At 27.9% G+C, this 17,914-nt stretch overlaps 1 protein-coding gene across 1 annotated transcript; it reads right to left on the reverse strand.

The window, feature by feature from the left end:
* Nucleotides 1-1,114: 1,114 nt before the first annotated feature.
* LOC145191118 (sodium/hydrogen exchanger 6-like) lies at nucleotides 1,115-13,401 on the reverse strand. Its single transcript, XM_090066897.1, has 16 exons — nucleotides 12,928-13,401; nucleotides 11,586-11,776; nucleotides 9,494-9,571; nucleotides 9,288-9,364; nucleotides 8,015-8,118; nucleotides 7,730-7,835; nucleotides 7,509-7,635; nucleotides 7,284-7,389; nucleotides 7,014-7,102; nucleotides 6,681-6,794; nucleotides 5,032-5,143; nucleotides 4,771-4,924; nucleotides 4,626-4,671; nucleotides 3,843-3,922; nucleotides 3,292-3,418; nucleotides 1,115-1,657 (listed from the first exon to the last, which is right to left on the reverse strand). The coding sequence occupies exons 1-16, from the start codon at nucleotides 13,157-13,159 to the stop codon at nucleotides 1,529-1,531; spliced, it is 1,872 nt and encodes a 623-aa protein (XP_089923023.1). The 5' UTR covers nucleotides 13,160-13,401; the 3' UTR covers nucleotides 1,115-1,528.
* Nucleotides 13,402-17,914: the final 4,513 nt, after the last annotated feature.

Here is a 17,914-nt window from a genome sequence, read left to right on the forward strand (position 1 = left end):
ACGAACACATCCATGAACTCCGAAGTTTACGTGAAAAAATGTTTAAAAAAAAAGTAACTTATGACTTTGACTCAAAAGAATGAGGATCAGTCTGTTTTTTAGCCTGATCTTGCATCTTGCCATTATCCAAGAAGAGTAATCGAAGTATCAATAAAATGGGATCAATTTTATCCCAGCAAAGGTGCCACAATTTCATTTAATTGATTTTGCGCAACCATGAAATATGAGCTGCGTAAGAAGAGAAAAACAGAAAATCCCGCCCAATTTTGACTTTGGATTTTCGAAATTTTATGAAAAATGCTGTCCAAAAGCTCAAGCGAGGAGTCCACACGAAATGAAGAAAAAACCGTGGTCAGCTCAAAGGTATTTTCTAAAATCTTTACTATATTTGGAGATGAATTTGCTTTAAAACAATAAAAGTTTATCAAAATTGATTAGTGGTACTCGAAATATTTCAAAATTCCCATGGGTCATTATCATTCCGGACAGTCTTTTAAGGCATGCGTTGTATCGAAATCCTTTTTCTGTAACATTCTTTGTCAAAATATATAAAATATTATAAATTCGATAGATTTCAAATAACACATAGAAAGTTTATACTTTATTCGTTAAAAACCTAAAGACAAAACGCCGAGGCTTCGATTCAATAACATCGAGCTAAGAAGATGGTCTTAATGAAAAAAAAACATTTTTTGTTATAAATGAACGTAGGTAACATTTCAAACGGTGGTTTTTTTTAAATCTTACCACGCAAACCAGATTTTAAGGTGTTCTTTTTTTTTAAAATAAATCATATAAACTATTAATTACAAAAATTTTCATCTAGTACACGACATAAAACTATCTCTCTGTTTCACAGTGGATACCTTATTGGAGGGCATTCAAAACAGAAGCAAACAGAAGGTCTATTTTCAGCCACATCAGAAATTGCTGCAACAAAATCTAAAATACGTTTATGCGTTTCTTTAAATCCCAACAATTGCAGCAAATATAAAATGTCATGATGCTCCGCGCAAAAAAAAAAAAAAAAAAAAAAAAAGATATCTAAAAGCTTTTCAAGTTGAGTCTATCAATTTTTTGGAAGAAAAACAAGTTCAAAGGAAAAACAGTTGACTTGAAAAGAAGTTTTTTTTTATAAATGATGACATTAAGAAATGACAACATTTCGAAATGCAACAATTCAACCAATAGTAGAAAAATTCTCGTAATTTCTTCTAACATCGTGACTTAAAACAATTCAATATAAAAACTTTACAAAAAAAGAAGCCTAATATAACGACAAATCATATCGCACGGAAATTAACACGTGATAGTGCAATAAAAAAACAATTGAAATGGATAGACCAAATATTAGTAAAATCAGGCATAAAATTTGCAAATCAATTTAAAAATGATACGAAGTAGTTTTTCAAAAATAATATTTTCTTTAAATTAAAAACAAACAAACAAAAAAAAAGATAAAAACCATTGCTTTTAAAGTTTCATACCCATAAATATTTATAAAAAATAAACGTCTGAAATTTGCAATTTATAACAAAGGAATATCCGTAGTATGACTAATTTGAGATTCGTTCTCAGAATTTCTCCTCGATGATGGCTTTGTTATCACTTCTGACGTCACATCTATCATTTCATCGTCGGAATATCCATCCATTTTCTAAGAGTAATTTTTGCCATTAATTTTAGTTATAGAAAACTTTATCCACAGCAACGAAAATATTTCTTTTTGTTAAAACAAGAGAGTAGTTAAATCTGTAAGTTGAATTTGAAAATTAAATTTATAAAAATTAAAGAAAGGTAAATTTCGAAAAGAGATTCTAAACGGTTCCTGGAACACGCTTGGTGAACTTTAGGTACATGATCGATGATTGTTATGAAAAGTTACATCGTTATGACAAAATCCAAACTCATTCTTTTGATAGAATTCCGAACGTGAGTAGAATTTCGGTTGCAAGTCCTCGGCTTACATAAAATTTTATTCTCCCCTTTTAGATACATACATAATTTAACATAATTGCATAATTTTATTCTCCCATTTTAGCTTACAAATAGAAAGACTTCAGAAAAAAAAATTTTTTCTTAAAGATTTAATAATCAGATGAACCATTGCCACAATTGCTGACGGTTTATAGGCGAAATGTTTTTTTTCATTTGAAGTTTGATGGGCTGTAGTTGGAGAAGTAAGCGAAGGGGAAGGGTTAGAAAACCGAGGATTCTAAAGATTTCTCAATCAATTTGTACTTCTACTACTTCCAACCCTGAGACACACTGTCTAAAGTGCCAGTGCGGAAATGTTAACTGTATAAGTGAGGAAAAACGTTAGTTGTGTAAGTGAGGAAATGTTAGCTGTATAAGTGAGGGAAAATGTTAGTAGTGTAAGTGAGGAAATGTTAACTGTATAGCTTAAAGAAAGTTTTTTAACAGCAAAGAAGTAATGTTATGAAAAGTTCTCCAAGATTAAAGCATTTTGTAAAAGATTTCGAGCAATATTAGATGTATTTCACTCCAAAGATTGGAATGCAATAACATTTCATATCATTCTATGTATTACATTAGAATTCTCTATATGATATGAATTAACTTTATCCATCATACAGAGAATTCTAACTTGCTACATGTTAACTCTTCAGACATCGGAAAATCAAAAGAACTTTATTGATGTTCATTGTACACTTTTTGATGATCTTCAAGATTACTTTAAATGCCCATGATTAATAATGAAATCTTTTGCTGAAATAGTTTGTGACCCTAACTTTTGAAAAAACATCAAAAACTGCAAGTAGTTTGATTAAAGGATAGCACATGATTCATGTTTTGAATTCTCTCTGATGTATTGTTAAGCTTTTTAAAGTAAATGGCTTTAAATACTCACTGTAAACAACATTCAACAGCTTTACAATCATGAACTGTTATAGTGCAAAAATTAGCAGCAACTTAATTTTAGACAAAAGATCTTACTTGCATTTAGTTTAATTAAAAATAAAGAATAACATGTGATTCCAGATTTTAGCAATTGAATTGAGAAGGAGGAGATCATAATTACAAAGCAGTGATTTTTTGGCACATAGTTTAAAATAAGTGAGTGCAAAACAAGGATGCAGTTATTCTATACGCAAGTAGTAAACCAACACAGATTCCAAACAAATTTACTCCTACTAACTGCTTCATTTTTAGAACACACATTTTCCAAGGAATAATTTGTGGTCTAAGTGTCTTTGATTTTTTTTTTTTATATTATATATGCTAAACATAAATAACTAAAAAAAAAAAAAAAAAAAAATCATCACTTACACGATGCTCCTCACTAACTTCATTAACAAACTGTTTATGAGGATTCGAAAAACAAGAACATAAAAAAGCACATTTACTAGGCAGTTCTAATGATCCACCAGTGTTGGTGAACAATGGTTTCATGTATCTTTACAAAGCAGCAATAAGGAAAACTCAAATAGCCATTAATATATAACATATAAAAAATGTCACTTAGCTAACTATGACGCCATTATTCTGTCATTGCTATATCATTATTATTCAGTTGCATTGATATCTAATCATTCTACAACTACTTTTTAAATTCACTTATTTTAAACTTTAAATTTTAGGTTTCCTGTGCACTAAAAATTCTAAAATAATGGTTTTCTGTTTATTCAACAACTTTAAGGTAAGAGATATTTTATGGTAGTAGATAATTTAGGGTTGGAGATACTATGAGGGCTTAAGAACGATTTAATTGCTTCAATTTAAACCTTTTTAGATGATAGTTAAACTTTCATTACCGTTTGAGTCCAACATAAATATCAGAGTGGTGTGAGGAATTCTACATTTTATGTTAGAAAAGATACTTTACATCAAAATGATGCCATTTACGGACCAACCAAGAGCGCTCATAGGATATGTTTTCTACTTGTTCACCTCTGCTGTTCTAAATGACACAAAATCATATTTGTTAGTTAAAAAATGAGATTAAACAAATAAACACATACATCTACTAAATTATATATAGGAGATGTAACTGTCAATTACATTTTATATCAAGTAATCATTATTTCATCATCAAAATTTGCTTAAAATTTCAGATTAGGATTAAAAAATCAGCAAAACTTTTTCCTATAATCAAAATCTAACACTTTTAAGTCCTGTTTTGGTTCTTAACATGATTTTGTTGATTATTACATTACTAACTGACATTACATCATTACTTAGAAGTTTTTGTGAAGATAAATGCCATTTAAAACTGCTTGTTCTGATTTAGTTAACTTTATAATTTACATATAATATCAATTTGTTAAAATAGCTTTTTAAAAAGACAATAATATCAATTTGCTGAGATTTTTAAAGAGATTTTCAATGTTTGATCTTTTTGAACAAGAATATATCTTGTTGCTAAAATCAAACATTGAAAATGTGACAGACAAAACTAAAAAGTTATTATTTTAATTATAATCTTAAATCATAATCTTGCGGATTGTAAAAATAAGTTTATATAAAAGGTATTTAATTTCCCTTATTGAAAAGAAATCATTTTCTCATCCCATAAAAATCTATTGGTGAACTAATATTAAAACTATGTAGACAAAATTTTAATTCAAAAATCTTAGAACTTTTAAAATATTTTGCAATCATACCGTAATTATTTCTTTAGAAATTTCTTCATCAGGGTCAACATTTACTCTAAATAAGAAACATACTTTGAGAATGAGATGTATAACATACAACAACATATACTTTGAGAATAAGACACCTTATGAAAACAATAACAAAAAGGCATACTTTACACCAAGTTTCATAAGTGCATAAGTGGTCAAACTTCCATTAAAAAGAACTGTAGCAATTGAAAGAACTAAGGTACTAGTGAGTATGAGCTGCCTTGCAGTACTTTCAGTGTTTCTAATAGCTAATGCAAAAGCCATAGCTCCTCTTAAACCTAAAAAATAAAAACTAATTGATTTAAAAAAATAATTTTATTTCAAAAGTTGTTGTTGTCCAAAAAAGTAGTGACCTTGAAAAGAACTTTGAAGGACAAAAACATACCAGCAAAGAAAAGCATATGCTGAAAATTCATGGGAATCTTCTTGCTTCGTTTTAGGTTCATTAAAAAGGAAAGTGGATAAACATTGCAAAACCGGGAAATAGCAGCAGCGAACTTATATTCTCCATAGTTAAAGATGATAATAAATATTAAATATTGTTAATTATCAGCAATCTTCTATTTTTTGATAACTATACACTACTAATGAAAAGTAAAAGAAATTAAACAAAGAGAATACAACAAAAGATTTGTGAGTAGCAAAAGATGGAGGGTTCCCCGTACAGCAGATATTTTTCATCAAAATTCTTTTGTAATATTTTACTGTTTCAATTTTATAATCATGAACATACAACTCATAAAATTATAAAAAAAGATGAACTTTTCAACAAAAGAATTGAAAATTTACTTTTCCTTGTTTTTTGTTGTAGAACTTTTTAATAAAATCAACAGTTTGTTAATTAAAACAAATTTCTTTCAAATCCAACTTTTTCAACTTTTTTCTTTCAAATTCACACAAGCACGAAAGCCGATGACAGGTTTTGTAGCCTTAAAACGTACTTTAATATTTTTTAGGTATATTTTTGAATTTTTCTTTAGAATCCTAAAAAAAAAAACCCTTAAACATTGGCTATAAATTTAGCCAATTTTTTATTTTTTTATTTCAACAACAATTTCAATTTTACAAGAAATTAGAGAATTGCTTGTTACACCAATGCTTGTTACAAATCAGGGGGGAAAATTCTGATGGCAATCAAAAATATTTTTTTATTTGTTTGTTTGTAAAATGTTTAAAAACAATTACAAAATTTTCATATTTTTGATGCAGCTACAAACTTTATATAAATAAAGAGACATTTAGTGAAGAAATTTTTTTTTTTAATGTAAAACAAATTTCATTATTTTTAGGTCACAAGTTAAAAATTTAAACAGTTGTATGTAACTGTCTATCTTAAGAACAAAATTTTGTTAGATCAATGTTTTTATATTGTTTTTTGGTCTTTATGAAGTTAACGAGGTTTAACAAGCCAACAAAGTTTAACAAGATTAAGTATAATACTCTTGGGAATCATTAAAAAAAAAAAAAAAAAAAAAAAAAGTTAATTTCTAAGAAAAAGTAAATTCCTAAGATTAAGAAAACAAATTTAGCAAATAGTGGTCAAGGGTACTTATTGCAGTAGCATTAGGAACAAATTAAGGCTCTAGGGGATTTTCAAAGATTTTTTAGAATTACTAAAATAAATTTAACCTATCAAATATGAAGCGCTGATTGAAGCAGTAAGTTTTTCAAACACTGTTTCATGGTACAGCAAGACATTGTTCAATGGAGTATTCCATAGCTGCACTTATTTTGGTGCTTATAATCATGCGGTTTCTGCCGGAAAATGAAATTTAATACTTGAGGTGGTCACTAAAAGAAGACATAGTATTGGTAAACTTTCAGACACTATAGCCAGATATCAAAAAAATTTACACTAATGTATCCATGTTTGTTGTCCCTTCATTGTACTTGTTTTGCCGATGCCCTTAATTTCAGAGCAAAAACATTTCTACAGCTCTATAAATGTCACTGATAAAATTTTTTTTCAAAGTATGCTGTGCTGGAACCCTCATTTTGTTACTATAAACTCAATAAACAAATGTGAAAGGATACAAATGTCCAAGCAATAAAGCCAAAGTTCCATTGATGACGTTCAAATGTAAATAGCGTTAAACCCATGTAACAAAAAATAAAATTCTCAGCAAGAAAATTTAACAAACCAAACACCTGGAAAAAAATGTAATTTAATTGAAATACTAAAGTTGTTCAAATTTTTTGTTTACTATATGAAAAAAAGAGAGATCCCATGTACAAATATTTACAGCGACTTTTACAAAGGATGAGTTTAATTTTATGACACTTTTAAATCATTGTGAGAGACTCATATCAAAAATTCTAACAAGAAACAAAAAATTTTAGGAAATATTTCTTTAGCTAAAAACTTACTTCTTTTGTTGCAGTTTTAGATTGATCTGAAAGGTTATTATAAGTATAATGAGCTTGTGAAATTCCACAGAAAAGCACTGCTACAATACCTAGATAGAGAAGTGATTGGAATGAATGAAAAGGTCTAGGTTTACTTGCATAAATGAGCAAAATCACCATCTTTTTTGCTTAAACTATTGGATTAATTTACAAAGTAGAAGGCTAATTTTTTTTTAACTCAGCCAAATCATTCAAACAACAACAACTAAAATCTTTTCAATGACAACTTACCAGTTAATTCAGCAGCTTCTGCTATTAGAAAAGTGCTATAGCTCATCAACGTAAACAAAGCTGTCTCCAACTGAGGAAATTGATTCAAATGAGTTAGTTTGGTGAGCTTCAAATGTTAAAAAAAAAAATTCTTTGTTTTGTTTTGTTTTCTTTGTAAAAAAAACCTACAATTCCATTACAGACACATATTATGCCAACTCATAGCTACATATGTAGAAAAGATACTAAAGCAGTTCCTAAGCCCAAAATACTTCCAATTAAAAAAGACCCCCCAAATACTGCTGCAAACTCTCCAATTGATTTTAAAACTGAAGAAAAAACAAATGCTTCTGAACCATATGACTCTACAGATCTAGAAAACAAGTTGTACAACAAACAAAAAAAAGTATACAAGAAACAATCTAATGATAAAATAAGTGATAAGTTACTAGAAACCAGTACAGTACCTGTATAGTACAATGGCAACGGCATCATTTAAAACACTTTCACCAAATGCTAAAGCATATAAATCGACATCTACGTGCAGATCATGAAATATTGCCAGCACAGTAACTAAATTCAAAGACCTTACAATCTTAAAATGCTCAATATTTAAAACTATTTACTTTTCAAATGCATCCTTAGTATCATTTAACAATTGTATACATTGTTACTCATTGTATCAACAAATTTTTTTAATATTAGCAAACAGTGAATTTACTTGTTATTTGAAATGGAGAAAAAAATGTTACCTGGATCTGTAGCTGAAATTACAGAACCAAACAGTAAACACTCTTGAAACAAAAAACCCTCATAGCCAGTGGAAAAAATTGATACAAAACCATACATCAAACCTCTAAGTAAAACTATAATTAAATTATCTATCCAAAGAATTTTAATTTTAAAAGCAAATTTAAAAACACTCACAAAATAATAAACAGTAAATAAACAGCAAACAGTAAAAAAAACTGTCTTAAACATTATACATGGATTTAGATAGTTTGGATAAATTGAGTTCCCAACCAGATTTTTTGGCTTTTTTAAAAAATAGATTCCTATTTTCTAATTACTTGAAGAATTTACTCAAAGAAGTGCAAATAAGTGGCTGCTCATTGCATTTTTTTCATTTAAATCTTTTTTAATTCTGCATATAGCCATTAACTAAATATATATATATATATATATATATATATATATATATATATATATATATATATATATATATATTTTAAATTCAAACCATTATCTAAATATGTTTTAATGTAAGCACTCTTTACTTGATGTGTTACAAACTAACAGAGTTTCCATATATTTTGTAACCCAAATAATTGCTGTCACTAAAAGAACTTTATGACATCATTTTAATGATGAGTGCAGAAACAAATTCTCTATCTGCTGCACTAATACAATCAAAATGTTGTAGAACTTGTGAAATTAGTGAAGAGTAATGCAATATGCTGTTTATATTAAATAACATATCATTGATTTTGTTTGTATAATAATTGGCTTACAATCCACTACCACAAAATGTTTTAAATGTGCTTTTATTATAATTACAGTAATAAAACTTTTACAAACTGCAAAGTTGGACATCTTCATCTAATGGTACCTGCTTGATCTCCAAATGGTAAATGAGTATGACCATTAATTTTATATTAAATACTCGTTATTAGAATTTTTATTAAAGCATTTCTTCAAATTTTTGCATAAAATTTGAAAATAATTCACTTTATTTAATTGAATACACTTAATATAAAATCCCCAATATGATAGGGCATTGACCCTGTTCAATTCTAACATTTTTTCACTTTCAACGCAATGTCTAATAACTGAAAAAAAGCACCTACAGGTAATAGATAAATGAACAAACAAAATTAACAGATTTTTAAAAAGCTTTTAAATAGTTTCCCTGTTAGTGACCTTTTTTAACTGCAAAAAGCTTTAGAAGATTAGAAGCTATTGCCTGTACAATACCTAAATGTTACTAATGAAAATGCTAACAAATGAAAATCAATCACAACTTACCCGAAAACAAAGCAAGAAATAATGGTTCCAAAAAAAGCATATGTTAAAATTGCTCCAAGATTCCGAAAGAAAAACCTCTAGATGACAAGATATAAATTAATATTGACAATTTTTACAACATTTTTTAGTATACCAATCAAAAATCAAACTATAAAATTATCAATTATATGAATGTTAAAGCATGCATTAAACTTGCACTCCCTCACCTTTTTCATATCATATCCTGCATAAAAGATTATTGGTGGTAGTAATGCATAAAAGAACACTTCAGGGTCAAACACAGCCTAGCAATAAAAAAAGACTTTATTCAACTTTAATATAATTATTCATTTCAGAGAAGTTTTAGTTGATAAAAATATTAACATTTTCTACACAAAAACTGGAAATTTTATACTATGTAATCTTTGGCTACTTAACTAGCAAATCATTTTGTTTAAAAAACCTGAAGACATCAAAATTTTGGTTTTCTTTATATTAAATTAGAAACTTCTTATCTAATTATATAACATTTTTATTTTACATCATAAAGCTGTGTAGTAAGAGTGCAAGGAGAAAAATAGTGGTTTACAATTGCTTCTGTTGTCAAAAAAAGATAGACTCAAAAGTTCCACTTAGATTGGATGAATGTAGACATATTCAGCTGTCTAGAAATGCAAATTTTGAAATCCAACAATGATGTCTGTAGTAATAAATTGGATTTTAAAATTTGCATTTCTAAACTGGGAAATGTGTTTAGAATAGTCAATTTTTGACAACAGTGTTGCATTTAATGAAAGTCTTTTTGAATTTATTTTATTTCCTATATGAGATTTTTGTACTTTATCTATTATTTTTATTTTTGGAATTTTGGTACTAAAGTCTATAAACAGATCTGACAAAAATGGTCCATCATTTGGCTTATGGATTAAATTAGCAATTCTTCTGACCATCAAAAAAGTCAAAGGGTGAGAATAATCAAAAAAAATTCTATTTTCTTAAACCTCATTCTTGTTGTTCTGTTAAAACACCTGTATAAAAATATTATTGCAATTCTTAAATTCAGATATTTGTTTGTTTTGTTTTTTTTTAAAAAAAAAAAACAACCTACAATTACAAGCAGACACAAGCTATGTTAAGTCAACATTTCTAAATCAGAGGAGAATAAAAGCGGTCATAGCTGAACTTTACTGAATATTATTTACAGCAGAACTATTTTTTATTAAAACTTTATTAAATTCAAAGAGTTTTGTATTTCCACCATTTGGTTTAATTCAGTTTAACTAATTATTCAGCTTAAAAACTTAACAGGACAATTAATTACTTTATATTGACTGCAAGAAATCTTGATTAAATTGTATATGAATATTCTTGCAACAGAGCACATCTAGAAAACCACTATTTTCTCGGAACTTTAGTATTGTTATACAATCTCACCTTTTTCAAACAAGAAATCAGAGAAATAAGTGAACCCATTGTGCAAAGATCCATATGTAATAATCATCATGAGAAAAAGTTAATTTAAAGTTATCAAAAGATAAACAAAAAATGTGTGCTCAGAACTTTTTTTTATTCCTTTCTGTGGAAAGCTGCCTCTATACAACCATTATAAACTTTAAGTAAATGATGAGGTCAACACTAGGGCATACAGTTAAACAAAATAAAAACTATCACCTTAATTATCTTCAAATAAAAACACTTTCCTAATAATAACTATATTTTTCATTTTACAAAAATTAATTGTGAAACTTAGTAATTAATTTAGATTACTTTTATGGGCATGATTGTTGTTGAGTTTTTAATTAGTTGAACCTAGAAACATCATGGAGGTAGGAGTCAAAAAAATAGACAATTAATCATTGGAAATAAGACTCTGGAGAGCACTAACAAGAGTGGTGGGTAAATGTTGTAAACCCTTTTTCTTTGATAACAAGTCGTACTTTACCAAAAAAAAAATTTTTTTACTTGATGGGATGCTTACATACAAAAAATATAACTCTTAATTTAATTTTTTGGTTGTATATTTAGAGCTATTATTTTATTAATGGCTTCTGATGAATTCTGAACATAGTTTTAGTTATCCAACTGTAAAAATTTCATATTATATTTGCAAAGATTTAGTTTTTATTTTAAAATTATTAGATTATTAGTATTTTGTTAAACTGAATTTTTTTTAAAACAAGCTTCAAAAAAAAAAAAAAAAAAAAAAAACTTTAAACCTCTGTCAGACAAGTGATAAAATCTACTTTTAAAATTCAGTTTGGCCTTGTCCTAAATCCAGAAAACTACAAAATTTCATCACTGTTTTACACTTATGCATACCTTTGTTTCAAATTCACCTTCCTCTTTGATGACTTTTGTTCTCAGAAAACCCAGTAAGGAATAAGAGTAATTACCATTGTTTGCAGTCACCCATAACCTATTTGGCGGTATAGTAAAGTTAATATTCACTGAAAGACCTTTTGCTTTACCACCTTCACCACTGTACTTAATTATCAAACCAACAATAATTCCTAAAATAAAAAACAGTTATATTTTGTTAATCTCTACTTCCTTACTCTACACACCATGCCAGGAATTTTTGAAGAAGATAAAAAGTAGCGAAATATACTAAAATTAAAGTTTTTATTTCATATTAAAAAAAAAATCAACAACAAAAACTTAAATATCACATTTTATAACTGCTATAAATAATTTTTATGAAATGATTACTAAAATTTGACATTTAAAATAGTACAAAACAAGCAGTACCATAGACAGGATTGGGTAACTGGGGAATGAAGGCTTTACTTTAATACTTTCAGAACAATTTTCATCCCTAATGAATACATCATTAGGGATGAAAAGGGAACAAGGTTACATGTGCATTTTTGAGTATAAATTTTAGTTACTAAATTTGTATTTTGGGAAGACAGAAGGATGATCATGGAAAAGATTAGAATTCAATCAGAAGTAAATACAGAAATAAACATTTTGATTCAGAAGATTTTTCAAAACTGACTCCATGTTTTAGCTTTGCAACAAATTTAAAAGTTTGTCTCTACTGTTTTTTCTTTGTTTTTTTTTTCTTCATTTTATCAGGACCAAAAATTAAAGTTTTTTACAGATTCATGACTCAGTGGCCTTTTGTTGACCAACTTAACTTTGCATTAATAGATAAAAACACTAATTGGCATGTTATGACAAAAATAAGTAGCTTATCTGAAGCAGAACTTTAGAGGATTATACAGCTCTCACTGTATTAGCTGCAAGGAAATACATAACGTCAGGAATATATAGAGCTTCCAGCTCATTCCCTTTTTGATTTTATAATGAATTATAATACTTTGTGATTTTAAATGTGATATTCTACTCATTCTTGTTAAATTCTACAAAGAGTAGCAATATAAAATCAAAGGTTTCAGAGTACTTAGCATAGTTATGACAAAATATCCAATTTATTTTTAAGCAAAATTAAGTTAAGATTAAGTTTCTCATTCTTTTTACTGATATTGTAAAGATCACAAAGACATTTGGTAAAAATCAAAATTTTGTTTTAAAGGTTTTTGCAAAAATTGTACCAATTTATCATATCATGGAGTTGTTTTGAAAATACTGATTCCTTAAGTCTTACAATAAATTTCACATAAAAAACTGAGTACAGCAGTTGGATTGTACAACTTACCATACACCATGCAAACTCCTGTTTCATGAAAGAATCTGAATCTTTTTAACTTAAAAAGCCATATGGTGAGAACTGTTAGTATTAATAAACCAATCAATAATAAAATAATCAAATTGTCTTGTGACTTTCGTCTATTCGCTGCTAAAATTGCAGTTAATTTTTCATCGTAAGTGATTTCACAGTAGACTAACGTAATAAGAAAAAATACAGTACAGAAACTATATTCTTTCATGGTTTCTAAGAGAATTATTCCAAAGTGTTTCTATTTTCAACTGGTTCTTTTGATTTCCATAAAGACAGAAATGGAAATATGACAGATATTTCTAAGGGAGCTCGGCAGCAACTCAAAACGGAAAGCTGTACCCATAAACAAATACAACAATTTTAAAATTACCTAATAAATAGATGTCAGAGTGGCTAGTCAGAACGGAAATAAATCAGAACGGAAATGAGTTAGAACGGAAAATTGTAGGTAACTTATAAAACTGCTTATAGGTCCGGAAAAGTTTTTCTAAGGTTGGGACTGTAAATATTGAGGGGCATCTAAGATGGCCAGCAATTTGGAGGCAATACAAAGGGATCTGGGGATCGGGGAGTCTCTGGCCCAAAGGGTTGTGTGTATTCGTATACCTCTTATATAGATACATAAATACATAGATACATACATAGATACATACATAGATACATACATACATAGATACATACATACATAGATACATACATAGATACATACATACATACATACATACATACATACATACATACATACATACATACATACATACATACATACATACATACATACATACATACATACATACATACATACATACATACATACATACATACATACATACATACATACATACATACATACATACATACATACATACATACATACATACATACATACATACATACATACATACATACATACATACATACATACATACATACATACATACATACATACATACATACATACATACGTACGTATACATACATACATACGTATGTATGTATACGTACGTATGTATGTACGTATACATACATACATACGTATGTATCTATGTACGTATACATACATACATACGTATGTATCTATGTATATAAGAGGTATACGAATGCACACAACCCTTTAGGCCAGAGATTTAACAATCTGATATTTTACTATTCCAACATCTTTCCATTTATTAGTTAATTTTAAAGTTGTTTTTTTATTAAAACTCTAAGAAAAATTTAAAAAAAAACAACATCAATGAGTAATTTTACTTAAAATGTAAATCTATAAAAATCTATAATGCACAAGTATCAATAATAATTGTACTTATTGTATTATTATCTTAATCGGCTCATTTTCTTTTGAAAAAAATCTCTTAAATCAATACTGGGTCATAGCGTCTTTTGCAGTGAGGACTGCTTCAATTCTCTACGGCATATTATCAATAAGCCTCGTTAATAGCAATAGTTCTTAGCTATTCCATGCCTAAACGCAAATAAAAAGTCAAGCTTTATCATTACACGCTCTTTTTTATTTTATTATCGAGTATTCATAAAATTTAATTGAATTTAGATCGGCTGATTTACTTGGCCACCAGTCTAAGTTATGCATATTTTTTCAACATATGCTTTGTTACGTTTTGCGGTGTACTTAGAATCATTATATTCTTAAAATAGGTAACTACCATCTGGAAATAATTGTATGCAACTTGGCTTTGCATGATAAACTAGGATCCCATAGAATTATTTTTGATCCTAAGTGATATTAATCTTGTGAATCCTTTTCGTAGGATGTGCTGAAAAAGCCACACACGTTTAAAACATAAAAAGACGTAAAAATAAAAGAAGGTACTTCATTCCTCGAAAAAGATATTTTGCCAAGATACTGATGAAGTAACTATTTCCTTCTTGAAAAGAAATGTTTTACAATTTTTATTAGCTATAATCGTAATTATGTCCTACTTTTTCTATTTTTATTTTTCTTGTTTTTTTTATTACCTTATTATTGTTATTATCAAACTATTTTTGGTTATTTTTTGTATTTTTTTAAAAAAATTTATTGCCACTTTGCAGCCGTAAATTACGGTTTTAACCAAATTGCGTATTTGCCCTATTTCTGATCTCCCTAAATTCAGATAATGCAAACTCTAAATTCTGTTATGCATTCATTCTTTGGAATAAAAAATTTCAAATATGGAAAGTTCTGAAAATTCATATCTTATTTGGCCAAAAATCGCTGCAGGGAGTAATTCTTGTTCAATTCTGCTCATCTTGGTCTCATTTTTTTAGTTTTTCTATTAATTGATATAGAAATCAGAGAGAATAGTTGAATTTCTAAAAAAAAGTTGTTTTCACTCCACCCTAACTTATATGTGTAAATTTGTAGATAAAAGTTATACAAATAAATATTTGGTTTATAAAATGATTTTTCACAGCTAATCTTTTTGGTGACTATGTCCGCTCTTTCCGTAGACTATTACATAGTGGAATTAAGTTCTGAAAAATGTTGTCACAACACACACACACACACACACACACACACACACACACAGATAATTAAAATAGGCGGTCTCTTTTTCATTATAAGGTAGTTTTTCAGATTGTATTCCTGCTGAAAATGTTCGTTCTCAAAATGTTAGATGCAATTTTCTTAAATTACATACGTGTTATTGATTTATTTTCTTAAATTACATACGTGTTATTGATTTATTTATCTATTGAGATAAATAAGTAACAAATAAAGTTTTAGAGTTGAACTTTTGTTGTCAAAAATGCATATATATCTAAAAGAAATATGTATTGTACCATCAAAAACCATGCAGTATTTGCTTTCAAAAATATTCTCTTCGCATTAACAAGACCACTTAGAGACCATATAGAGAACAGTGAAGAACGTCAGTTTAACTATCTTCATTTACACCACCTGCTCCCAAACAAAACTTAACAATAAGTATCCAGTAATACAAGAGATCTAATTGCTTCAGCATAGACTAAAACCTTGGCAACGTTTTCCAATAGTGTTTTAATGTTGACACTGAGCTGCAAAGTAGTGCACAACATATGTGATATCTTCTGTTTTGCAAACAAAATGTTTTCATTACTAGTGGAACTCAAGTGACATGTAGCATATCTGCCGAAGAAGATAACATGCATTCCAGTTGTGCTGTAGACATGAAGGAGTACAACAAAATGATAAAAGCATTTTGGTCAAGTAATTGCAACTGGAAAATACACTCACAGATGAAAGATTTTCAATTAAAAAACTGCTTTTACTCCTTTTTTGTAATGTTTGTATTTCTAAATATCCAATAGTTAACCTGAAAATAGTTAACCTGAACATATTTTTATCATAAACATTTATGTTACAGGAAATCTGTGTAGAATTGAATAACACTTTATGTATATTCTCATAAAACCTGATTATTACTAGATGTATATGTACTTCGATTTTATGGAACCCTGAAAAATAAATTCCCGAAATGGATCAGAAAGTGATGTTCAAAAAGGTGGTGTTTCATGTTTTGACGTGAAGCCACAGATCAAAACGGTGGAACGACAGAACTTACATAAACTTAAATCTAAAACTTAAAAAACCTCTCCAAAATTTTCAAAAGCTCACAATCAATAAGCTGAGACTTTCAGTTTGTTAAATTTGTTAAACCATAACGGACGAGTTCTCAATAAGAGATCAATTTTACTCAAAATTACCTTTTAGTCATTTTTAAAAAAAAAGATTAAAGCAAATGCTTATGAAGGATTTTGTCTTTAGTTAGACTTTTTTTAAATAAATATTCTAAGGATTTTTGTGTGTGTGTGTGCGTAAATCATGTATTCTAAAACATTGTAATCATTACACAAATATTTCATCAATATATTTCTAAAGATAAATAAATTATTACAGTAGAAATTTTGATCAAAAGAGTAAAAATAAAACGTTTCAACAAGCCCCACTCGTATGGTTTGTAGAAACACAGAGTAAAATCATAAATGTTAGACTCAACATTCTTGCTTTTTTTTTTTTCTTTTTTTTTTGTAACTAATTTTTTTACCTTGGAATTAACCTTTACAGGTTTCCATTTCCCTAAAAATTTGATGTAAAATATTATAATTTTTATTTCAGAATTAATTTTTATTCCAGAACTTTTTTTTGTATAGTTTTTCCGCTGATTAAAAATTTACCTTCCATATCAAATTAGTTAATGAAACCCAGCAAATGTTGTCACATTGTGGCAGTAATAATTATTTGCAAGTCCAGACGGATCGAAACACTTTAGTCAATTCTTTATCGGATTGTCAATTACTTACACAATTTGTAATCCATCAATTTTTATCATATTTAAAAATAAAGTATACGTCAGATTTCTTACTTCCTTAAATAAAAGAAAGAAACTCGAATCCTTATTCTACTACAATTTCTCATTTGATTTTAGAACAAGAACAGACTTCTGTAACTGATTTTGAGTAAGCAAACAAACTTGAGTAATATATTATCATCTCGTTGATAAATATAAAGATAATGAGACCTCTTGAACCCGGATTTGCGCCTCAAGTTTAAAACGCGTTGACTGTTTCCATCCTTACGTTTTAAATGTTGAGCGATTAGTTCGAATTTTATCAAAAAAATAAACAGCTATACGAGTTGTTCATTTTTACGAGATGAACAACTTGTATAGTTGAAGAAATAATTCTAAATAAAACAAAACAAAATAAAACAAAAATTGAATTTTTTTTTTTTTTGCTAAACACGATTACATAAAAATTTAAAAAAATTTTAAAACTGGTTTGTTCATAAGGAGCAATATTTTTATGTAAAAAAGAAAATGACCATTTTTATCATTAAAAAGGCTATATTTTAACCGAATATTTTAACCGAATATTTTTATCAAATATTTATGTTAGTTTTGTCTTCTGTATATGTAATCTTTCTGATCTACGAACTCTCAATAATAGTAAATGTTTTTGATCTGTTTTCTAATATCGATGTTTT

Source organism: Hydra viridissima, unplaced genomic scaffold (genome assembly GCF_058129835.1).
Source record: "Hydra viridissima isolate aposymbiotic clone 2 unplaced genomic scaffold, HvirCarnegie_v1 scaffold_11, whole genome shotgun sequence".
Classification (NCBI taxonomy): Eukaryota; Metazoa; Cnidaria; class Hydrozoa; order Anthoathecata; family Hydridae; genus Hydra; species Hydra viridissima.